The sequence below is a fragment of the Miscanthus floridulus genome, chromosome 12 (assembly GCF_019320115.1).
Source record: "Miscanthus floridulus cultivar M001 chromosome 12, ASM1932011v1, whole genome shotgun sequence".
NCBI lineage: Eukaryota > Viridiplantae > Streptophyta > Magnoliopsida > Poales > Poaceae > Miscanthus > Miscanthus floridulus.
The window spans coordinates 81,902,919-81,928,878 of NC_089591.1; the positions used below are offsets into that span (position 1 = coordinate 81,902,919).

A 25,960-nucleotide genomic window follows, 5' to 3' on the forward strand; every position below is an offset into this window, starting at 1 on the left:
ACGCGAGACGAGCGCATGCGCACGGTGCCGGCGACGTCTCCACCGTCGCCATGCAGGGCGGCGCCGAGGAGGCTGCTGGGCGTTGCGCAGCCGCAGCAGTCGCCCGTGGCGCTGGCTGTGGTGCCGGCTGCTGCTGCCGCGAAGCGCAAGCCGGAGCACCAGGTCCGGAGGGCGGTTTCCAAGGCGGTGGCGGCGCCATGCAGGCGCGGGATGAGGGTCATCGGTACTCCATGCAAGAAGTGCTGGTACACCCTGCGCCGCCGCCTCCGCTGCTGACTCCGACTCCGACTCCGACCCCGACCCTCCCGCGGCGACCTCCCATTGCGCAGCCGCTCCTCGTGGACCTGGACCCGGGAGGAAGGAGACCGCGAGCCTGCTGCGACTGCGACGCGGCTTAGCATCGGCATCGACGACGATCTCTGCAGATCTTAGTACGTGTGGACGTCATTCCTACGTCTGCGACTGTTCGTTGTTGGGGTTGCTAAGACGAGCCTGTTAGAGTTAATCCCGCATTGGTAACTGATAGTAGATGAGCACAACATATTATAAATTAATGGCGGATGATCACAATATATAAGACGCATATTTTGGATTAGGGCCTGTTTGGAATACAAGGATTTTTTCCCCCTGTTTCTGCATTTTTCATGTGAAATTCCTGACAGGAGGCCTTGATTTGTTGTAGGCTCTGATGGGCCTGTGTCAGGTGTGGCACTTGATTCATGGCTATAGCGATCTGAGCCGAATCAGCTAAGTACTGTGATAGATTATTCGAATGAGAAAACATGGTCGAATCTGTCCACAAGAGGTCATCTGTTGGAAATTTTGATCCCTACGCCATTACAGGTGTCACTGTTTTACTCCTTAATTAATTGGCTTGCTCACTCGACATGATGTTACTCCAGTCACAGCACCAAAATGTAAATGTATAAATCGAGGATTGAAATGCAACAAAGGGGATTAATTGATGAACTCACATACTACTCATCATAGATTCCAACCTACCTCACTAACGCTGTATCAGCAATAGCACACACATATATATTAGATAAGCTGCCTACACATGCCAATTGGGCCAGGCGAACATGTCAGATTCAGACTTGTAGAAGAAAGTAGGTAGGGTAGCAAGCAAAAGGGCAAACCTCTTCACAAGCCAAGAGAACGGGGTAACAAAAGATTGGCCTGCTGCTAAGTTTCCATGCTACCATACCAAGAAGGGATGCCCAAGAGGAAACAACAGTCAAGGTCCTTGAGTTAGTCTCTGCAGTTCGCCCTGTTCATCCAGAGTTTCCATCAGAGCAGAGGGCGCATACTGCGCATTCCCCTGGTGCTCTTCGGCGTCCTGGCAGAACGAGAGGATTATGGTGTCGATCGACATCTCAACCACCGCAAAGAAAAGCTTCGCGACTATGTAGCCGAGGGCCCATGTCACCTGCAGTGTCAGCGTATTGTGACAAGGCAGTTTAGCTTCAGGTTTCAGCAAATGGAAATGAAATCTGACGATCTGAGAAGTTCAGTGGACAAAATAAGGTTTCAGTTGGCTCACCAGGACAGGGATGACTGGAGATGATATCTTGTTGTGTGCGGACTTGTACTTGTGGGTGTCTAACATCAGAAAGGCGAAAAGCGCACAGAATAGGCTCACACACAGTTTTCCCAGGAAGAGGATAACATCTCCAATGACGTTGACTTTTCCAATGCGCAGAATGTTCTTCATTATTAATCCAGTTGCGAGCACTGAAGCTTTGAAGAAACTTTTCCCAGTAATGGCAATCTGCAGCAGCAAAACAAGGTTATAAGAACTTTGTGTTTGACAAAAGAGCCATGTAGCATGGATGACATGCGCTTTCACGTGTTCTAGGTGAAAAATCGCTTTCAGGTGCAGGAATCTCAAGAATCAACACAGAATAGGAGTGTAAGACTCTAACGCTAGGTCGCTAATCAAAATTTCTAAGCAACACCATATTAGCAGAATGCCAAGACAAATGGGTTTAACTATCTGATTGAGTATATAGTTGTCAGTAATTGCATTCAGAACTATTAGGCTGAGAAGAACTGGTGTGTAGCAAATCTTCATACTGACCATAATGTAGGCATTTCGATTTACTGACTTTAGGGTCCAGTCTATGCAACCCAGGCAGCATTCAGAAGAGGAAGACGTCGCTTTTCCAAAGCAGCTTTCTCGAGCAGAATCAACTAGCTTCAACTTGCGACGGAGGCATTCTAGTATAAACCGCACCCACTCAACAACAGATACAACAAGTGAACCCAGAGCAACAGATCCAAGGCTATAGCGCATCAGTCGCTTCAGTGAAGAGACTACAGTGAGAAATGGTATATCATGCTGCATTGAAATTGCTTGAATGGTCAGCACAGGAGAATATGCATAGACTAAAAATGGGGAAAAGATAAATACAGATAATTTTTATGTGAAACAATTCAGTTAGATTTCAGACTTCGAAGTGCTTACTGATATTTCACCACGCGCCCAGTAGTAAGAAGCAACTGATCCCGCAACCACAGTTGAAGAGCATGCGAGAATGAATTGAGTCGCCCAGTAGCAGCCAAATAAGTGGAATAGAATGGCAATGCTGATATGAGGGGTGTAATGGATGTTGTACCCACAACAGTTGTCACAATTTACTTTGCCCAGCTTCAGATCATACGAACAACAATCAGTATTGCAATCGTTTCGGACAACTTGACCAGAGCTGAAGAGATGGAGTGTAGCAGAAAACCAGAACATATAAAAGATGGAAAGGATCAAGAATGGCAAAAGTGGAAAAGCTATCAGTGCCTGAACTTCACCAATGACCTTTGCAGCAACCTGAAACCATGTGTAATGGTTATTGGTTAGTGTTCAGGAGCTGTCAGCTATCACATTCGAAACAGTTGTCTATGATGTATCCAACTATTTGCTTACCTTTAAGACAGGTGTTGCTATCAGTATGCGGCGGACAATAGCTATTGAGGACAGGAAAGCAATGATCATTACTGCTGTCATTAGGATTGTAACAGTATGAAGGTGGCTTATTTCCTGGTAAGAAGATGGGACCATCAGATTTCAAGCAGAAGCAGCTATGTCTTGCAACAGATTGATTAAGTTGGAAGTACTTACCCGCCCACTTATGTGAACATATGGATCACTTTCACCAATGACAACAGTTAAGGGGTCATTACCTATCCAGCCAGCTGAATGTTTGATGCAGCAGTTACAAGAAGTGAACCACGGATTAGATATATGTACAATCCATAGCTTGAAGCATTCTTTGTGAATAGATACCTTGTAACTAGGAACTGGAATAGTGAATCATACCTTTGATGTAAAAGAACATTGTTACAGATATAACAAGGGCATTGAATAGGACTACTGTGATCCAAGTCATGGCAGCAACGAAATAACGAATCATAAGCAACCAGATCACTGACAGGAAAACAGGGAGGATTCCACCACAAACGATGAACACAGGCCAGGACTTCCCAATGTCTGCAATATATCTCTGCAGTAGAAGATAAACCAACTGAAGTATGTAACATGCTATATACATTAGGCCACATCAGGATTTTCTTTAAACGCAACAGAATAGTTATCAATCTTGAGCAGGAATTTTACATGTGTAGTTTAAAGCAAATTCAGATAAAACATTTGTCACTTGTGATGGATAAGTCTCATGTGTGGCTGGTCTTTGTGGGGCTGTGATGCTCACATGGTCCTTGGGGCTGTTTTTCTGTTTTTAGGACATCATCTTAGACTAGAGGACAGCATCTTAGCTAGGACAGCATATTAGCATCTTAGACTAGCATCTTGGCATATGCTTGGCTGGCTAGCAGCCTATAAATATGTAACTCCAACCCCTCAGGTTGGTATGGCATTTGTGTGAGCTTGTGTGAGAAATAGACAAGAAAATTATCCCAACTCCTAGTGTCATCCTCTCTCGATGAGAGTAAGAATTCTCCTACTACCAAGAGTGAGAATTCAGCGACTAACAACTGGTATCAGAGCCCTATTATCCTGTAGCCTGAGCATCTCTTGCTCATCTTTTCTTCCAGCCCCACAACAGCCCCAGCTGTTGGCAGCAGCAGCTCCTCCGGCCGCTCCTGTTCACTCCTCTCCCAGCTCGTCTGAAGCAGCCCTCTCCCCACGCAGCAGCCCCCCGGTAGCGCGTCATGTCCGCAGGGCAGTCTCAGCGCTCGGTCGCCTCGAGCACGCGGCGTCGGCAGGAGGCCGAACTTGCCGCGGCAGAGGAACGCGAGCGAGCGGCGGCAGAGACCGCTGCGGCGGCGGCAAGGGCGTCGAGGCTGGCAGCGGCGGAGCTGGCAGCAGCCAGAGCGGAGGCGGAAGCAGCGGCGGCGTCGAATGCAGCGCGTGCGGCGGCGGCGGAGGTCGAGGCTCTGCGCGGCAGCATCGGCAGCTCCATTTCCGCTGACGACACCGCCGACGCGGACCTCGAGCTGCTAGAGAGGGAGGCAGCGCGAGCGCGGGCGGCGCAGTGGGCAGCCGCGCACGTCCACGAGCGTGGCGGCAGCCCAGACAGGCGCGGACGCGCTGGCGGCGCTCCTGGGGCAGCCGCGCACGCCCACGAGCGCGGCGACAGCCCAGACAGGCGCGGACACGCCGGGGGCGCTCCTAGAGGAGGCGCGCACGGCGGCGGCGCTCCTGGAGGAGGCGCGCACGGCAACGGTGGCGGACGGGTCGATGGAGAGCGCGGCCTTCACAGGCAGCGTGGCTCTCTCTCCCCGGATCGGTACCGACGGGTCGATGGAGAGCGCGGCCTTCACAGGCAGCGTGGCTCTCTCTCCCCGGATCGGTACCGTGGTTACCACGGGCTCCAGGCTGTTGTCAGGGACGTCTGTCCCGGCGGTGGGTGGCCTACCCTCACCAAGACCAACTACGTCGAGTGGGCTGCGGTGATGAGGGTAAAGCTCCAGGTGCGGCACATGGGCAGTCCGGTACGGTGACGTCGACTACGACCTAGATCGACGGGCGCTGGATGCTCTCATCGCTGCAGTCCCGCCCGAGATGCAGTTCTCACTTACCAGCAAGCGGACTGCCAAGGAGGCTTGGGACGCCATCGCTGCGGCACGCATCGGCAGCGACCACGCCCGCAAGTCCACACTGCAGGCACTTCGCAAGGAGTGGGAGAACCTGGCCTTCAAGCCAGGTGAGGACGTTGATGACTTTGCTCTCCGTCTCAACACTCTGTTGCAGAAGATGGTGCAGTTCGGCGACGACACCTACGGCGAGGAGAGAGCGGTCGAAAAGCTCTTCCGCTGCGTCCCCGAGAAGTACAAGCAGATGGCTCGCTCGATCGAGTCTCTGTTGGATCTCTCCACGATGTCAATCGAGGAGGCGATAGATCGTCTCAAGGTCGTCGACAGCGATGAGCCACAGTCCCTCTCGGGGCCCATCACCACTGGTGGGAAGCTCCTTCTCACTCGGGAGCAGTGGCTTGCCAGCCAAGGTGACCGGAGGAAGGGGGAGCCTTCTTCCACGACAGGCGGCCGCAAGCGTGGCAAGCCACGCAAGGCGCGCAGAGACGCCCAGGCCGGGGCGCGAGGACGTGCCGAGGGTGATGCCCGCGGAGGCGCCCAGGGCGGCGCCGTCGGCAGGCACAAGCCGGCACGAGACGACGCCTGCCGCAACTGCGGACAGCTTGGCCATTGGGCCAAGGACTGTCGACAGCCACGACGCGGCCAGGCCCACGTCGCACAGGCGGAGGAGGAGCCGGCTCTGTTCATGGCACATGCCAGCATCGAGCTACCTCCAGCGGCACCGGCCGCAGCGGCTCTCCTCCACCTTGACGAGCCAAAAGCACACGCCCTCCTCGGCGACAGCCGGCAACGACAAGACTGACGGGTGGTGCCTCGACACCGGCGCCACCCATCACATGACCGGTCGACGGGAGTTCTTCACCGAGCTTGACTCTAGCGTCCGAGGCTCCGTCAAGTTTGGGGATGCCTCCGGCGTGGAGATCAAGGGCGTCGGCTCTATCATCTTCACCGCCGTGTCTGGTGAGCACAGGCTGCTCACCGGAGTCTACTACATCCCCACGTTGAGGAACTCCATCATCAGCTTGGGACAGCTGGATGAGAACGGTTCGCGCGTGGTGGTCGAGGACGGAGTCATGAGGATTTGGGATCGTCGTCGTCGCCTTCTTGCCAAGGTATCCAGAAGCGCAAATCGACTCTACGTCCTTAACGTGCAGGTGGCACAACCCCTCTGTCTCGTTGCTCGTCGGGACGACGAGGCGTGGCAGTGGCACGAGCGTTTCGGGCACCTTCACTTTGAGGCCCTGAAGCGGCTCAGTGCCACAGAGATGGTGCGAGGCCTGCCGTGCCTCGACCATGTGGAGCAGCTCTGCGACGTCTACGTGTTGACGAAGCAGAGGCGACTCCCCTTTCCCCAGCGGGCGAGCTTTCGAGCCAAGGAGAGGCTCGAGCTCGTGCACGGGGACTTGTGTGGCCCGGTGACACCGGCCACACCGGGAGGACGACGCTACTTCCTGCTGCTCGTCGACGACCTCTCCCGCTACATGTGGGTGATGGTCCTCGGCAGCAAGGGAGAGGCTGCGGACGCCATCAGACGCGCACAGGCTGCTGCGGAGGCGGAGTGCGGCCGCAAGCTGCGCGTGCTGCGCACCGACAACGGCGGCGAATTCACGGCGGCTGAATTCGCGTCGTACTGCGCTGACGAGGGCATTCAGCGCCACTACTCCGCGCCGTACAGCCCGCAGCAGAACGGCGTCGTCGAGCGGCGCAACCAGACGGTTGTGGGGATGGCTCGGGCCCTCCTCAAGCAGAGGGGGATGCCGGCTGTCTTCTGGGGAGAGGCGGTGGTGACGGCCGTCTACATCCTCAACCGCTCGCCTACCAAGGCGCTCGACGGCAGGACGCCGTACAATGCTTGGCATGGGCGCAAGCCGGCGGTCTCCCACTTGCGGGTCTTCGGCTGCCTCGCGTTCGCCAAGGAGCTTGGCCACATCAGCAAGCTCGACGACAGGAGCACTCCGGGAGTGTTCATCGGCTACGCGGAGGGCTCGAAGGCCTACCGCATCCTCGACCCGAAGACACAGCGTGTGCACACGACGCGCGACGTTGTGTTCGACGAAGGGCGAGGATGGGCGTGGGACAAGGCAGTGGACGATGGCTCGGCTCCGACGTACGACGACTTCACTGTCGAGTACGTCCACTTCGAGGGAGCTGGGGGAGTAGGCAGCTCTTCTTCGGCGAGCGCGTCTACCCCAGTCCCCGAGCCTCCACCGACCCCGGCGCCTGCTACTCCAACAGCTCCACGCTCTCCAGCCAGGACCTCGGCTGCGATGAGTTCTTCGCCGGCTTCACCACAGCCGGCAACGCCACGCACTCCAGCACCGACAGGCACCTCTCCGGGCACGTCTACTCCAACACCAGCTCGTGTCGAGCACAGCCCGGTTGAGCTCGCTACTCCGCTCTCTCACGACGAGGAGCGCATCGACGCGTACCACGACGGCGAGCCGTTGCGGTACCGTACGATGGAGAACCTTCTCGGCGACCAGTTGGTGCCGGGACTGGTGCCTCACGACCTGGAGGACCTGGAGGCGCAGTTGCACCTTGCATGTGACGACAGCGAGCCTCGGTCGTTCGCAGAGGCCGAGAGACACACGGCATGGCGCGCCGCGATGCAGTTGGAGATAGATGCGGTTGAGAAGAACCGCACCTGGGAGCTTGCTGACCTTCCTCGTGGCCACCGCGCGATCACCCTTAAGTGGGTGTACAAGCTGAAGAGGGATGAAGCCGGCGCCATCGTCAAGCACAAGGCTCGCTTGGTGGCACGAGGTTTCGTGCAGCAGGAGGGGGTCGACTTCGACGACGCCTTTGCTCCCGTGGCACGGATGGAGTCCGTGCGACTCCTCCTTGCGCTAGCTGCCCAGGAGGGTTGGCGTGTTCATCACATGGACGTCAAGTCGATGTTCCTTAACGGCGACTTGAAGGAGGAGGTCTACGTGCACCAGCCGCCGGGATTTGCGATCCCCGGCAAGGAGGGCAAGGTGCTCCGCCTGCGCAAGGCTCTCTATGGCTTGCGGCAGGCACCGAGGGCGTGGAATGCCAAGTTGGATTCCACGCTAAAGGGGATGGGCTTCAAGCAAAGCCCGCACGAGGCGGCCATCTACCGACGGGGCAATGGAGGAAATGCCCTGCTGGTGGGTGTCTACGTCGACGACTTGGTGATCACCGGCACCAAGGATGCGGAGGTGGCGGCATTCAAGGAAGAGATGAAAGCCACCTTCCAGATGAGTGACCTGGGGCCTCTCTCCTTCTACCTGGGAATCGAGGTGCACCAGGATGACTCTGGGATCACGCTTCGACAGACCGCCTACGCCAAGCGCGTCGTTGAGCTAGCTGGGCTCACCGACTGCAACCCAGCTCTCACTCCGATGGAGGAGAGGCTGAAGCTGAGCCGCCACAGCACGACGGAGGAGGTGGACGCTACGCAGTACCGGTGTCTTGTGGGGAGCCTTCGCTACCTCGCCCACACACGGCCGAACTTGGCATTCTCCGTCGGCTACGTTAGTCGGTTCATGCAGCGACCGACGACAGAGCACCAGCAGGCTGTGAAGAGGATCATCCGCTACGTTGCGGGGACTCTCGACCACGGCCTCTACTACCCGAGGTGCCCTGGGGCGGCACACTTCGTCGGGTACAGCGACAGCGACCACGCTGGCGACATCGACACCAGCAAGAGCACGAGCGGGATCCTCTTCTTCCTCGGCAAGTGCCTCGTTAGCTGGCAGTCGGTCAAGCAGCAGGTGGTGGCCCTGTCCAGCTGCGAGGCCGAGTACATAGCGGCCTCCACCGCTTCGACTCAGGCGCTCTGGCTCGCTCGACTGCTTAGTGATCTCCTCGGCAGAGACACTAGAGCGGTGGAGCTCAGGGTGGACAGCAAGTCCGCTCTGGCCCTGGCAAAGAACCCCGTGTTCCACGAACGCACCAAGCACATCCGGGTGAGGTACCACTTCATCCTAGGCTGTTTGGAGGAAGGGAGCATCAAGGAGAGCTACATCAACACCAAGGACCAGCTTGCGGACCTGCTCACCAAGCCCCTTGGGAGGATCAAGTTCCTTGAGCTCTGCTCCAGGACCGGGATGGTTCAACTCTCCCACAAGACGACGCACAAGACTTAGGGAGAGAATGATGGATAAGTCTCATGTGTGGCTGGTCTTTGTGGGGCTGTGATGCTCACATGGTCCTTGTGGCTGTTTTTCTGTTTTTAGGACAGCATCTTAGACTAGAGGACAGCATCTTAGAAGACAGCATCTTAGACTAGAGGACAGCATCTTAGCTAGGGCAGCATATTAGCATCTTAGACTAGCATCTTGGCATATGCTTGGTTAGCTAGCAGCCTATAAATATGTAACCCCAACCCCTCAGGTTGGTATGGCATTTGTGTGAGCTTGTGTGAGAAATAGACAAGAAAATTGCCCCAACTCCTAGTGTCATCCTCTCTCGATGAGAGTAAGAATTCTCCTACTACCAAGAGTGAGAATTCAGCGACTAACAACTTGATGTCATACAAAACAGGAACTTTTTGTGAAGATAAAAATGATTATGCGTGCAACAAAATTATGCCAAGAAGTTTACAGACCTTTAATACAGCAGATCTAGAATCGATGGCCTTGTGCACTGTTTTATCAATGAGGATATTTTCATCAATGCTGACACCACCCATCTCATGCCAGTGCTTCAAAGAGATATTGGATGCCCGTGCAATAAATTGGCAGCTCCAATAGACTGAGGGGGAAGAAAAATGAATTGCTTATCTCACAGTATGAATTTACTGAATAAATAAGTCACACCCCTTATTACTTTTAAAAGGACACACAAAATGACAGCAGAATTAATATTACCATTAACAGTTGGGAATATGATAGGGTAGCACGGACCCTGGAGTTGAAGTGAGCTATTCCTCATGTCTGGTGTGAGAAACTCAAAATAGTCATAGTCCCTATTGATCCAGTCATCAACAGAGAGGTGGATGTCCCCTTCTGGATAATCACAAATAAAGTTCAATCCATCTACAGCTGGATTTGGGCACTCCATCAGGCAGATGGCTTTGGCATCAGCCAGGTTAACCCTGCTGTCCTTGAGTCCACTTTGGTAGACTTGGTTCGGATTCATCCAGTATCTAACATCCAGCTCCTGCAAATTTGGGTTGCCATGCTTGTCGCCACAAATGTTCCCTTTGTAGTCCAGTTCATAAGTCAGCCTGTGTGATCATCGCACAGGATGTCATCTTTCGTTAAACTGATGCAGACGCAGATGCAGAAATTAACAATATTGATCAATCTTTCGTTAGGGTCAGTGTCAGTCAATCTAATTGATAGGGCTTGGAGCTGCTTTCAGCTATATATGATTAAATCTTAACCGATGGAGTGGGAGCTCCAGAAACCAATCAGATATCATTGACAGTTGGTTGCGTGGACAAAGACAGGTCAAACAACTATAAAATAGCATCAGCATATGGACCTAAAAAACGTAACTGCTGCATAAAAAATGTAATGGTGGTAAAATGGTGACAGCATACAGGTTGCGTGAATACTCAAGAAAATCAACAGCACCAGATTTTATCCCTGAAAAGAGATTATTTATCAGGCCGGGGTTTCATTCACCTGCTTTCTGCCTATGAGAGAATATATGGCCACTAACTTTCACCAACTTTCTGCCTTTGAGAGCACAAACTTTTTAGCTGTATCCTGGAATGCCGCGTTTTAGGTAGGGGATACAATTCCTTGGGCCACACCTCTTTTATACTAGTATAAGCAGTAAAAGCTCCTTTTTTTTTTGCCTCTGCAAAGCTAAAGATGCCTCGTTCTTTACCGAAACATCATGCCTCGTTCTCTACCGAGCCGGATAAACTAATGAAGCAAGACAAAGATTCGCTGCACACTACAGTTGACATACTAGTAGCTGAGCGGCACACGTTTTATCCCATAGCAAGCAAGATCCGCTACTAAAAATCTTTAACATTGCTTGCTGTTTCACCCAATTTAGTCATCGATTTTTCTTTTCGGGACCAACTATTTTCTGTGTAATGGATGAGGGAGGAGAAGTCATCTTGAGCCTCCCACACTCCAAAAGCAGCGTTCTTGAAAAATGTGTGTCTCAATCGATTCTCAGAGAGGCGAGAGAAGCTGAAATTGCAGAGAAATTGAGGTGGCCAAAAGACGGAGCGAGTCGTCGCCGACGCCGAGGCATCTCACAACCATGGGGACGGCACGGGGCACCTCGACCCAGCTAGGAAGAGCGAGCGCAGATCCTGAGAGGCTGAGAGGGAGGAGGAGGGGGGAGTGGGGCGAATCTGGCTGACCTGAGCGGGTTGCCCTGGTTGAAGCCGAAGCTGGAGTTGACAATCATGGCGACCCAGAAGGCGGCGAAGAGCACGAGGAAGGCGATGTCGCGGCACCTGCGGTCGTGGCGTATAATGCCGCCGCTGGCGCCGCCTCCCAGCTGCTCGTCGCCGCCGGCCGCCGACGGGTAGCGGCCGATGATCGCGCCGAGGGGCCCTCCCATTCCGCCGCCGCCCGCGGCGCCTCCTCCTCCTCCTTGGTGCTCTCGCCTAGCCTAGATGCGTGCGCTCCTTGCTTGCTTGCTCGACTCGATTCGATTTGGATTCGGCCTTCGGCGCGGCGGTTTCGGCGTGAGCGGGGAAGCGAGTGATCTGTGCGTGGTGCTGGTGGGGACTGGGAGAGTGGACAGTGGAGAGTGGAGGGGAGGCACCAGGCAGCGGCAGGGAGAGTGATCAATGTGAGGAGAGAGGTTTTTGGCTTTTCCTGCTGCGCCTGCCCTGTCCTGTGAGGTCCCCGTCTGAAAAGGTGGTCCGCCACTTTCTGGTCAGCTGCTACCTCTCTGTCCTCCTCTCTCTCTCTCTCTCTCAGCAAGGACTGCTGCTGCTGCAGAGTCGGAGAGGAAAAAACGCACAGCGTCAGTCACATGGGCAGCACCTACAGCAGGTACAGTACAGACGATGTACCCACGCATTAATGGATTGGACGACGGCCCGTGCTCCTCCCGGTGGGGGTGATTGGGTGAAGCCGTGAAGGTGAACGGAGTAGAGTACCCTCCGTACACAAAAATATAGTATTTTTTACGTGACTAGCAGTACGTTGGAACGAGATCATAGGTTGCGGGCGGCACAAACATAATTGTACGGCAGATCCGCACGCGAGACACTACGGCCACAGCGAAGTGGCTCGAACCTGCAGCCACGACACCACGTGCGCACGGTGACAGCCTAGCCCCATAGCGTGATGGACACTGCACCGCGGCACAACGCTCATGCGGGAGACCGGATGCGGCCATGGCGACACGCACGTACGAGTAGTCGGCTGGTTCGGGAGGCCGTAAACCATTGTTGATTATTTATAGCTTGCGGATTTAGTGTGAGAGAAAAATATTATTCGCGGTTGAAAATTTATGATCGTAACGGCATGTTTGTTTGACTTAGGGGTGTTTGGTTCTTTAGGCGCTTCTAAAATTTATGTCACATCAAATGTTTAGAGGCTAATAAAGAGCATTAAATATAAATTAATCACAAAACTAATTACATAGAGGGAGGCTAATTTTCGAGACGAATTTTTTAAGACTAATTAATCTATCATTAGCACATGTTTACTGTAGCACTACTTTATCAAATCATGGACTAATTAGGCTTAAAAGATTCGTCTCGCAAATTAGTCGCAAGTTGTGCAATTAGTTTCGTAATTAGTCTATATTTAATACTCCATGCATGTGTCCAAACATTCGATGTGACAGGAATTTTAGGAGGAGTGGAAGGAACCAAACAGGCCCTTATAAGTGGTATTTTTTAGATAGTATTTTTTTCTCGTAATAAATCAGACTATAGGAAATAAACAGGGTATTAGAGGCGACCTAGTGCACGAGCACGCTGACGTATGCTATGGAGACGGTGCCTTTGATGCGACTTGGCTTTCAGTAGCCTTTAATCCATCGGAACGCCAGGGAGAGTGATGGGGAGTGGCCGACGACGCGGTGCCTCGGTCACAAGATGTTTAGGCTGTATACCTGGCCATGCAGGTCCGAGGTTCGGCAGCCTGGCCCAAAGCCCGGCCTTTTGGCCCGACACGAGCACGGCCCGGCCCATAGGCCACCGGGCTCAGGCTGGCCCGGCATGCAGCGCCAGGCCGTGCCTAGGCTGGCAGTTGAGCCCGCAGGCTGGCACGGCCCGACACGGGGTTTTGGAGGAGGCCCGGCAGCGGCCCGAGAGGGAGGCAGCCTAGCTCGCCAACGGCTCCCCCCACGCCGCCACCCCAGACCCCACCTATAAAAGACGGTCGATGCGGCGCCCCCCTCTCGGCCTCCCCTCAGTCCCTCACTCCCGCTCGTAACCTAACCCTAATCCCCAATTCCCCATTCATCCATTCGCATCCCACCACCACCAGCCGTCGCGCCACTCTCAAACGCAGTGGCCAGTGACGCCTCGCCGTCTCCGACGTCGACTCCGGTGACCACGATCCGCCTCCCGCCGGTGTCCTCCCCTCTGTCCCTGCCTCTCCCTTCTCCCTCTTCCTATCTCCCCTCTAGATCTCGTTGATTATATGAGTTGGTTGTCTCTGTTTGTCCCTCCTCCGCCGTCCATCGTCGTTGCTGACTGAGTGTCATCTTCTCTGGACTCTGGGTGCTCGTCGTCTTCTCCGGCACCGGGCTCCGGCTACGCAGGTGAAACCATAACCCTAACCCCTAGCCATGTTCTAATTTCTTCTTTTTTCTTTCAATGTATGCTTCTGATTTCTTCTTCTTCCATTGTTTCGCGGGTCGGTAGCCGATGCATCGTCTTCTAGCTGCGGCTTAGAGCGAGCAAGATGGCCACCCGCACCGTCGAGGAACGGGGCTAGAGAGGCGGCCATGGCCGATGAGGATGGCCTCCTGTCGGTTGGCCTAGCCCCAGAGGGCGAGAACGACGATGACACTCGAGCCGACGCTGCTGCGTTGTTCGGTATCGATCTTGGGGACGACTCTGCTGCTCTGATCGACGTGGACGCGGACGGTGGCGAAGGGGCGACGGCGACTGCGAACTCCAACGGCTCTGCTCCTTCGGTTGCTAGTACAGGTAACACTAGTAAGCGCAAAATCGCCTGTGTGTTCTGATTTTGAGGAAATCTGTGAGGTTATTAATGGTTCTAGAATTTGCACCAAGGCTGTTTGTAAGATGTGCAAATCTACCTTGTCTGCTAGATCTACTGCTGGCACTGGTCACTTAAAAATGCACCAAAAATCATGTAGGATTAAAACTGATCAACATGCTAGGGTTCAATCTAGGCTTTCATACAATCCTAATGGTTCTGTTTATAACTAGGATTATAAACCTGAAGTTGCTAGATCTGAATTATGTCATTTAATTGCTAAGCTTGATCTGCCTTTAGGGATTGGTGAGACTAATGCTTGGGAAGAATACATTGTTAGAGCTCATAATCCCAGGTTTGTTAAGGTCTCTAGACAGATCACCACTAGAGATTTTGGCAAACTTTTTAATGAACGACATAATATAATTAAGAATTATGTGTTGTCTGGTGCTTTTTCTATTGGTCTGACATCAGACATTTGGTCTGGTAATGCAAAGGAAGACTATATCAGTGTTGTTGCTCATTATGTGACTGCTGACTGGGAGTTGCAAAAAAAGGTAATTGATCTCTGCTTGATTGAGGTAAAACATACTGGTGAGAATATTGCAGAAAAAGTTGCTTGTGTGATTGAAGAATTTGGTTTGCTTGATAAGGTGTTCTCTGTTACTCTTGACAATACTTCTTCCAATGCTAAGGCTATGGAAACATTGACACCTATGTTTGCTGGTTATCTGGGTTCTGAACCTGCACCTACACCTTCATATCCTAATAAGGTTAAGTATCATCTTGTGCATCAACATTGTGCTTGCCATATTATTAATCTGATAGTAAAATCTGGCTTAAAAAGGTTCAAACCTTACACTAAGGATTTCAGAACTGCTATTGACTTTTTGAATTCATCTAATCAAAGGATTGCTTTATTCAAGAACTTTTGCATTGCTAAGGGTGTTAGACCTAGAAAGTTTGGTTTGGATATGGATGTTAGATGGAATGCTACATATCTTATGCTTAAACACCTGCTTCCATATAAGGATGTTGTTTCTGTGTTCATTAATTCCAACTATGGCTCAACGTTGTTAACTGCAAGTCACTGGTATATTGCTGATAAAATACTTGAATTTCTGGAAGTTTTTTATGACTCCATAGTCACTCCTTCTGGTGTTTACTATCCAACTAATCCACTTATTCTGCATTATCTGCTAGATATTATAACTCATTTGCATGAAAGTTCAAAGGATCAGAATCTATTTTCTATTGTCTATCCTATGAAGCTTAAATACCTAAAATACTAGAAGGACATACATCTATTGTATTCATTTGTATTCATTCTTGATCCTAGAGGTAAAATGAGAGGTTTATTTAATGTTCTTACCATAATGCAATAAAAACTGGTTTTGACTACAGTTCTTATTATGGTATTATGAAAACTAAAAATTTCAAGTTGTTTAACAAGTATAAAGAAAAGTTTGGTGCAGCTAGGTCTCAAAGGAGGGTTGCACATCCTGCAAGCATCACAGGCAAGAGGATGCAGACATGGGAAAGAATTTTTTGAGGCTCTAAAGCATCTGGTGTTGTTGGACCTTCCCCTGCCTCTGCTCCCAGTCCTTCTTTATCTACTTCTACTGCTGCTTGTGAGCTATCTGCTTATCTAGACAGTGACAATATCACTGCATATGAGGATGACTTTGATCTACTTCTCTCGTAGCGTGACTATAAGCTAACATATCCTGTGCTTTCTATCATGGCTAGAGACATTAAGTCAGTTCCTGTTTCAACAGTGTCTTCATAATCTTGTTTCAGCTTGAGGAAGAATACTTGAGAAGCGACGTCGTCGACTATTGCCTGAACATGTGGAGATGCTTGCTTGCATAAAAGATTGGGAGCTAGGTGAAAGAAGACTGCAGCATGATGTTGACAACCAAGAACTGGTAGACTCCTTCGAGCATCTCTATCTTGATGAAGATGCGTCTACTTCTGGGGCTCCTTCTGCTAGCACATCTGCATCTGTGGCTTTTGTATCTGGTGGTTCTTAAGTTGAGAGTTGAGATTGAGACAGTGAGAGTGTGAGACTTGAGAGGGGAGCTGAGAGCCTGAGACTTGATTATGATCTGTATCTGTGATGTATCATGTAAACATTTGAACATGTTTAAGACTTATAACTAGAGCTGTGCTGCACTCTTTTTCCCTTTCTAGGGTTTCTCACAAGAGTGAGTTTTACCCATAAAGGTTTTTAGGGCCCGTTTGTTTCCACTTCTCCTAGCCACGCTTGGATTATAATCTAAGCGAAGATTTTCTCGCTTCTCGCTTCTCGTAGTTCAAATCTCTGAAGCGGCTTACCACATAAGCGAGAATCGGTGGAAATAAGCAAAGCGTTTGGCGGGATTCTCGCTTATTTCCACCGACAAGCCGCTTATAAGCGGAAACAAACGGGCCCTTAATGAGGCAGCATTGCACACAGCTCAGTTATCCTTTTAATTTCCTCTTGTTCTCTGTGTGTATGATTTTGGTTTTGGTTTGAAGCTCTTCTGGGAAAAAATACTTTAAATTTGAATACTTCTTGTTGAGATGAATTTTTTTGATGTGTTTTGAACCTTACGGGCCTCGGGCTGGCACGGCCTGGTGATTTGGCCGTGCCTAGCAGGCCGGCACGGCGCGGATTTAGGCCCACAGGCACGAGTTTGGGCTGATGGCAAGGCAAGAGGCCCGCAGCGGCACTGCATGGGAGGCACGGCGTGCCGTGCTGGCCCGACATCCTCCGAGCCATGCCTGGCCCATGCCCGGGCCGTGTCGAGTCGGGCCGACCCGATGGCCAAGTATATTAGGTTGTTCGGCTGGCTTGAAAAACAAACAAAATACTGTTCCGACTAGTTTGGTGTGAGAGAAAAATACTATTTTGACTAAAAGACACTGTTCATGTGATACTTAAAAAAATACAGTGCCCACGTGATTGAGCTGGCCAGTCCACCCAGCCGAACAGGCGGGTTGTTCGTGTGCCAGCTGCTCCCCATGTCGTGCTTTTAATTGCCCTCCTCCTTTGCTTAGGATCCTACCGGTCTCTGTTGTTCCCTGGTGAGTGTGCAAAGTGTGCCGTCGTCGAACGCCACATCCACGTGGAGGGACACCTCGGCGATCCTGCCGAGCCACGGGGTAGACACGACGTAGTCGCCCAAGACGAGCCCCGTGTTGCGGTGGAGCTACTCCGATGATCTCGACATGACACCCTGCTGCCGGCGTTGTTCGTCGTCAAAGCGAACCAAGTCAAGCGCCCCGTGACGACCTCGATCTAGCCACCGACGTCCGACTCCTACGCAATGATGTCGCCTGGGCGAAAGGTGCTTCTGTCGACGATGCGGAGGCCGGCGGCGGCTGCGAGCACAGTGTCGTTTGTGCGGCGCACGCCACACTTGTTGTCTGGCATTCGCACCATGACGTCGCGCTGGTCATGGTCGTGCACTCGTGCTCATGCCTGCCGCCTTTTCTCTTCAACGTCACGAGGTCATACCAGTACACCACCTCGTCGCTCATTGCATCTGAATCTAAATTAATGCGCCTAATGAGCTTCAATCAATCAAATCAAACTGGAAAATAACAATGATGATATGGCGTGATATATTTATATTATTATTATACATGTATGTTGTCTCAGTCTATATACCATATATCTCTGTCGTTCCGCACTCAGAGTACGAGTAACGTGTTTCTACTGCATAATATTTGCACAAAAATATTTAGAAAGATGGCCACCAGGTTCCTGTAAATATATTCGAACTCTATAAGCTTGAAGAAAAAAATAGATAGAAGATGGAGTTTGGCTCCTTTGTAAACGGACTGAAAATATAAAGTAAGGAACGAACGTGATTTTTTTTGCGTTTGTTTTTTCTCCGTATCTTTTTCCGTTTCCGTTTACATCTCTGGTCTTCTCGTCCTCGTTTGCGTCCCCTGCTGCTGGCGTGTCTCAGGCTGTGTTTAGTTTTCAAAGACTTTTTCAAAAAATGCTACTGTAGTAATCACATCGAATTTTACGATACGTGCATGGAGCATTAAATATAGACGAAAAAAAATTAATTGCACAGTTTGGTTGAAAATCGCGAAATGAACGTTTTGAGCTTAATTAGTCCATGATTGAACACTAATTGTCAAATAAAAATAAAAGTACTACAGTAGCCAAATTCTTAAATTTCACGAACTAAACACAGCCTCAAACGAGGAAAGTGCCGCATGTTCCCTCCGTTGCCATTTAATTATCCTGACGGCTAAGCAATTTGCTAAGGTGACAATAGAGTTAACGTAGAGAGAGATTAGAAAACACAGAAAGTTTCTCCCTCACGAAATCGAGTCGACTCGTAGATCAAGAACGGAAGAAATCAGCCGTGTAGCTTTGGGAGACTCGAGTCGTTTCTATCTCCTCTCCTCCGGATCCAGTGCTCCACCGTTGTCGCGCCGAAGCATGCGCGCGTCCCTCCTGTGCACCCGCGTGGCCAGCAAGCCCGTGCGCGTTCTAGCACCTCCTACCTCGCATCCACCCGCGGCCGTGGGCGAGCGGCGCCCCTGTCTTGTGCGCGCGAGTTCCATCTCCGGCCGCAGAGACGAGCGTGGGCGAAAAAGGTGCCAAAAGTGATTAGAGAGCAGCTCCACTAAATCCTAAAGCCTAAAGAGCATTTGGTTCACATTTTTTTTTGTCGGCGGTTGTGTTTGTTACTCTTGAAGCTTGGCTCCTAGCAAGCTAGAGCGTCACCCGGTAAGCTTGCCAAGTTTGTGGCAGCCCCGGGAGGTTTGTAACCATCTCTTACAGCGAGTAAGATCACCCTTCATCTCAAGAGTTCACTCTTTTGACTTGAGAACGAGGTAGGGTTGCAAAGCCCTAAGCCTTAGTGGTATACCTCAACAACGTGGACTTAGATAAGCCTTGGTGGCGAGCTGAACCACGGGATAAATCCTTGTGTCATCTTGAGCTTGTGTTGCTACACTTGTGTTCTTGTTGTTGTTGAGGTGATTTCTAGGGTTTGAGGGCGATCTACTTGTGCGTGGTGTTCCCACCATTTTCAGATGTCGATCTGTGATCTACTACCTGCAGGAAGCTAAGAAATTTACCCGATCTAAATTTCATTGGGTAGATTTCAAACTGTCAACTAATCTGTCCTACAGGAGCGGTAGTGCCGTGGGTGAATTTGACTTCGATTTGAGTTGAATTTTTACAGGCCTATGCACCCCCTCTAGGCGTACCAGAGATCCTACAGGTTGCATGATCCAAACTATGAAAAAAGTCAGGTGGCTTTGATGACCAAGTTTCATGTAATGATATGACTATATCATACTTGATCCTATTTAGGCCATGTTTTGGTACAACCACATGTGTGGCGAGAATCGCTTCCTTAAGAAGCGGCATAATTGGAGAAAAGCGCGACCAAAATAAACTAGTCTAAAGCGGTAGTCTTTTTGTGTTTTAGTATAAATTAGGGCTACGAGGAGAAGTGTGGCTAAAACAGACTAAAAATAAAGCATGCCATTTTGGTTTGTAGTTTTTAGCTTATTTTGGCAGTAAGCAGCTTATAAGGTATACTTATTACGGCACATAAGTATCACTTGATTCTATCTATGACCGTTGTTGGGTTCATAAACCCGGGGTCCCTCGCGAACCGGCTTCCCCAACAAAGGCTCGGCCTAGCAGGCAACGTTATAAACAATGCACAACTCATGGGCTGACCCAAGTACCTAAACAATAGGCTAGAAGGGCGATCCAATCACCAACCGGAAGGCCTGGCCACGAAGGAACGACACCCGTTTCCGACTCTGGCCCACCTCTTCGACTGGAGCGCTCGCTTCGGTCTCCAGCCCGCCTCCAGACGATCTCTTCATCCGGAAGGCCTGTCTAAAGCACTACTTCTGATTCTGACCCACGTCTCCGACCAAGGATACGCCAAACCCCTACTCACTGCTCTTCTCCAATTAGCGCGATCAGAGCCGACTAGACCCAACCGATTGGGGACGCCCGCTCGGTAAGGACCAGGGAACGGACGGATAAAGCAAGGCAGAGCGCACAAGTCAAATCACAATACTAGGGACCGTACCCTGTACACCTGCAGAAATAGTACTCTGCAACCTTCCTGGCACAATAAAGCCCAAAAAGTGTTGTAGGCGCCGATATTTTCCCCTACAGTATTGTGGGCGCCATTAACTCCCATACGGTATGGCTCCCCCCACATGTCTCTGGGCATCGACAGTGTTGTGGACACCGGCATTCACCGTACCAAGTGAACATGGTGAAACCCCTTACATGCCTCCAGGCATTGATAGTGTGGCAGGCGCCGACGTCTGCCATACCCGAAGAAGACAACACAACCTCCCACGTGCATCTAATATTGAACAGTGTTGTGGGCGCCTACCATCATCCTGTACCCACCGGCGTGGGCAACAAGGCTTAGAAGCATATGTACTCTCTCCCTCTCACTTGTAAGGCCATCTCCTTTATCTATAAAAGGGAATGCGCTCTCTCCCAACATTCAAGTTCATTAAGCTTATTCAGATTCAATAGATCGATCAGGTTCACTAGTACACAATCATAGAACCATCAGGTTTGAACCATAAGCACACACTTGAACACTTAGCTCATAGCGGGGCTCCCGTCACTCTCGGCCCTTCCGACCGGACCTCTTGTACCCCCATCTTTCTCCTTCTTGTTTGTAACCCCACTGCAAACTTTGAGCACCTGGGCTCAGGAATAAAGTCACCCATCGACTCAAACTGGACGTAGGGCACGTTGCCTAAACTAGTATAAACCCTGTGTCATTGAGTGCTAGGCCACCTCCGATCACAACGTACGATAAAACTACAAATATTTACTTATTGGTCACTTTCTGCACCGATAGTTGGCGCCGTCCGTGGGGAAGACGCTGTACGTTCAACACTTTTTGGTCATCGGATGGCCCACTTTTCTACCACCTTCGCCATGGCGGGTGAAAGCTCTAGTTTGGTTTTGGTGAATTGATGAAACCCTAAGTGCTAACCTAGTTTATCAAGTGATCATAAGATAGGTAGCACATTCTAAGCGATGAAGCAAATGAAGACCATGACATGATGATGGTGATGCCATGGTAATGATCAAGCGCTTGGACTTGAAAAGAAGAAAGAGAAAAACAAAAGGCTCAAGGTAAAGGTATAAATAGTAGGAGCTATTTTGTTTTGGTGATCAAGACACTTAGAGAGTGTGATCATATTTAGGTTTGATAGCCGTACTATTAAGAGGAGTAAAACTCATATCGAAATGCGGTTATCAAAGTGCCACTAGATGCTCTAACTCATTGCATATGCATTTAGGATCTAGTGGAGTGCTGACACCCTTGAAAATGTTTGTGAAAATATGCTAACACATGTGCATAAAGTGATACACTTGGTGGTTGGCACATTTGAATAAGGGTTAGAAACTTCACCAGCGGAGTGTCCGCCCATAGAGTGCGGATAGTCCGATAGTGCCACCGGCACCCTAAACTCAGGTGAACATGGTCACTGTAAGTGACTAGATGCTGGTCTCTGAAGGACTAGCGTGTCCGGTCAGTAGCAGCAGAAGAAGCGCAGCGTCGGTCGTCGACTGGACGCTGGCGCTGAAACGACCGAACGCTGGCTGGCTACGTCCGGTCACACTAACTTGGTCAGGCACAGGGGAAACGCCATGTGATCGGATGCTGGGTGTGTCTGGTCAAGCATGACCGGACACGTCCAGTCATTAAAAGTCATCTCTAGATGCTTACTGGAAATGACCGGACGCTGGGGTTCAGCGTCCGGTCACTTTGAGCTGCTACGTCCGGTCGTCACTTGACCGTTGAGATTGGGCGATCAACATTTGAAGAGAGGGGACACATGGCACACATTGCATGACCAGAGCTGAGGTTCAACGTCCGATCAATATGACCGGAACGTCCAGTCACCCCATGTTGTGCCTAGTAAAGGGGTACAATGGCTCTATTTCATAGGGACTTCTATTTAAACCCCATGGCCGACTCAAGCTCACTCTCTTGGCCATTTGCATTGACATAGCAACCTTGTGAGCTTAGCCAAAGCCCTCCCACTCATCTCCATCATTGATTCATCATCTTTGTGAGATTTGGAGAGAATCCAAGTGCATTGCTTGAGTGTTTGCATCTAGAGGCACTTGGTGTTTGTGTTTCACTACGGGGTTCGCTTGTTACTCTTAGTGGTTACCGTCACCTAGATGGCTTGGAGCAGCAAGGATCATCGAGCGGAGGGCGGTGATTGTCTTTGGCTCCGATCGTGGTGATTGTGAGGGGTTCTTGACCTTTCCCCGACGGAGAGCCAAAAGATACTCTAGTGAATTGCTCGTGGCTTGTGTGATCCTCATCTTGTATTGGTTGTGTGGCACCCTATTGAGGGTTTGGTGTGTGATGCCAATTAGCGTGTGAACCCCTAAATAAGTGAATCACCACAATGAGGACTAGCTTGTCGGTAAGCAAGTGAACCTCGGTAAAAAATCATTGTGTCATCATTTGATTCTGAGGTGATTAGTTTTTATTGGTATTCATTCTTGTGATTGATTGGCTCCTTCTTTGACACGGCGGTATAAACAAATTGCTCACTCTCTTTACGTTACCGTAAACTAGTTGTCAAGCTCTTTAATGTAGCTAGTTATGAGAGCTTGTTAGTTTGGTTAGTGTGGCTCTTTAGTTAGCTTTTGAGAGCACACTAACTTAGTGTAGTGTTATAGCTATTGTGTGGGTAGAAACTATATAAACTAGAATTGTGGTAGGTGGCTTGTATTTTTAGTAGGCTAGCGCAACACTTCACCTCATAATTGTCTAACTGGTTTGTTAAGTGTTGTTGTAGAAAATTTGAATAGGCTATTCACCCCTCTATAGCCATTAGGACCTTTCAAGTGATATCGGAGCCGAGGTCACTATGATTTGAGGCTTAACAACCTTTGATGTAAAAATGGCTCAAATCAACAACACCAAGAAGCCACCCCAATTTGATGGCATAAATTATCTGTATTGGAAATCAAAGATGACCACACACATCAAGTCAATCAATAAAAAAACGTGGAAGGTGGTAGAAACCAAAATTGAGATTGGTGATCCGGAGAATCCCACCACGGCCAAAGAAGTGCTTCTCCAAAACAACGACATTGCTCTAAGTGCTATTCATGATGCAATTGATGAGAGAACATTTGAGCAAATTAAGAATATTGAGATGGCTCATGAGGCTTGAAAGAAGTTGGAAGAATCATTTGAAGGCACTCAAGCCATGAAGGGTGCAAAGGCATATATTCTCAAAGAGAAGTTTGCAAGCTTCAAGATAAAGGAGGATGAGAGTGTGCCGGAGATGTTCCATAGGCTTCAAGTGCTTGTCAACGATCTCAAAGCACTTGGAGAAGAGATGAAGGATAAGGACTTCTCCCATAAGTTCTTGAGATGTTTGCCTTCAAGATTTGGCACATTGGTCACTATTTTAGTGAGGAGTGGTTTAGACACCATGACACCAAACTAAATGTTGGGAGATATAATGACCAATAATATATATAGAGATGATGATGAGAAGGAAGAAAAGAAGGAGAAGAAAGATGAGAAGAAGAAGAAGAAGAGCATGGCATTCAAAGCCACATCATCCAAGGGCAAGGCGGCTTTTGCTCCTCACAAGACTAGTTTTGTGAAGAACAATGATCGGTTTTATACTAGTTGCAAGCAAGTTGGTCATAAGGAGCATGAATGCAAAAATAGGAGCAAAAATGCTAATGTATCCTCCATTAAGCTTGATTCTTTCTATATGCTTACCAAGGGTGCAAATAGTGTAAAGGCTAAGCTCATTGGCAAACCATGGATGGGCTCAAAGAAGAAAGTTATTTCAGTACCAAAGAGCTTAGTGACTAACCTTCAAGGACCAAGCAAGTTCGGGTACCTAAAAAGAATTGATCTTCTTTTATAGGTCAATTACAAAGCCGGAGGAAGGTATTAGGTTCTTGATAGTGGGTGTACTCAATACATGACTGGTGATGCAAGAATATTCAACTCAATCAACATCAATGGCAATGATGGTTATGATAGTATCACATTTGGTGATAATGACAAAGGCAATGTCAAAGGGCTTGGTAAGATTGCAATATTCAATGATATGAGCATATCCAATGTGTTATTAGTAGAGAGCTTGAATTTAAATTTGCTATCTGTAGCTCAATTGTGTGATCTTGGATTTAAATGCATATTTGGGGTAGATGATATAGAGATCATAAATGTTGATGACTCTAACTTGATCTTCAAAGGCTTTAGATATGAGAATCTATACTTGGTTGATTTCAATGCTAGTGAAGCTAAATTATCTACATGCTTGTTCACTAAGTCTAGCATGGGTTGGTTATGGCATACAAGGCTTGGTCATGTTGGAATGAAACAATTGAATAGATTGGTTAAGCACGACTTTGTTAGAGGCTTGAAAGATATTGTGTTTAAAAAGAATAAGCTTTGTAGCTCTTGTCAAGCCAAAAAACAAGTTGAAAACACTCATCCTAAGAAAAACATGATGAGCACTAATAAAGCATTTGAGTTATTGCACATGGACTTGTTTGGGCCAACTCAATACACTAGCATTGGTGGTAACAAATATGGCTTTGTGATAGTGGAGGATTACACTAGATACACATGGGTATTCTTTCTAGTGGACAAAAGTAATATGTTTGCAATATTTAAATCATTTGTCAATGGCATTCACAATGAGTTTGAAATAACCATAAAGAGAGTTAGAAGTGACAATGGTAGTGAGTTCAAGAACATTAGAATTGATGAGTTGTGTGATGAATTTAGAATTAGACATCAATTCTTGGCCAAGTACACTCCACAATCAAATGGTCTTATTGAGAGTAAGAATAGAACACCCATTGATATGGCAAGGTCTATGCTTTGTGAGTATAATGTTAGTCAATCCTTTTGGGCCGAAGATATCAACACAGCTTGCTATTGTAGCAACCGCCTCTATTGTCACCCATTGAAAGAGAAGACACTATATGAGCTCTTGAATGGTAGAAAGCCCAACATTGCATATTTTTGGGTCTTTGATTGCAAATGCTATATCTTGAAGAAAGACACTAGATTAGACACGTTTGACAAGAAATATGGTGAAGGATTCCTACTTGGTTATTCTACTATAAGCAAAGCATATAGAGTTTGAAATTTGGATAGTGGTACTCTTGAGAAAGTTCATGATGTTGAATTTAATGAACCCAAGGGTTCACAAGTAGAGAATGAGAACTTGAAAGATGTTAGAGGCATTCAACTTTCAAATACCATAAAGAACATGGATCTTGGCGAATTGAGGCCTTGGCAAGTGAATGATGATGAAGATGGTCTAGTACAAGTGCTCTCTAACTCAAATGTGCAGGATGATACAAATCAAGCTAGTGCAAGTGGCTCTCATGATAATGAACAAGATCAAGTGGCTAGTACATCATCTCAACCCAATGATCAAGCAAGTGCAAGCAATCAAGTTCCAATGCTCCAACCAATAAATATTATAAGAGATCATCCATTACACACTAATTTTTGTGATATCTCTAGAGGTGTACAAACAAGATCAAGATTGGCTTCATTTTGTGAGCATTTCTCATTTGTGTCATCCATTGAACCAAAGAAGATAAATGAAGCATTAAATGATGTTAATTGGGTGAATGTTATGCATGAAGAATTGAATAATTTCATAAGAAATCAAGTATGAGAATTGGTAGAAAGGCTAAAGGGACATAATATGATTGGAACCAAATGAGTCTTTAGAAACAAGCAAGATCAAGATGGGATAGTGATAAGGAACAAAGCAAGATTAGTAGCACAAGGCTATACACAAGTTGAAGGTCT

The 25,960-nt window shown here is 49.1% G+C and overlaps 1 protein-coding gene across 1 annotated transcript; it reads right to left on the bottom strand.

The window, feature by feature from the left end:
* Positions 1-1,015: 1,015 nt before the first annotated feature.
* On the bottom strand, positions 1,016-11,779 carry LOC136498007 (choline transporter protein 1-like). Its single transcript, XM_066493928.1, has 10 exons — positions 11,342-11,779; positions 9,882-10,240; positions 9,620-9,765; positions 3,314-3,497; positions 3,116-3,189; positions 2,921-3,034; positions 2,468-2,824; positions 2,081-2,341; positions 1,544-1,771; positions 1,016-1,429 (listed from the first exon to the last, which is right to left on the bottom strand). The coding sequence occupies exons 1-10, from the start codon at positions 11,542-11,544 to the stop codon at positions 1,238-1,240; spliced, it is 2,118 nt and encodes a 705-aa protein (XP_066350025.1). The 5' UTR covers positions 11,545-11,779; the 3' UTR covers positions 1,016-1,237.
* Between the last annotated feature and the right edge of the window lie 14,181 nt (positions 11,780-25,960).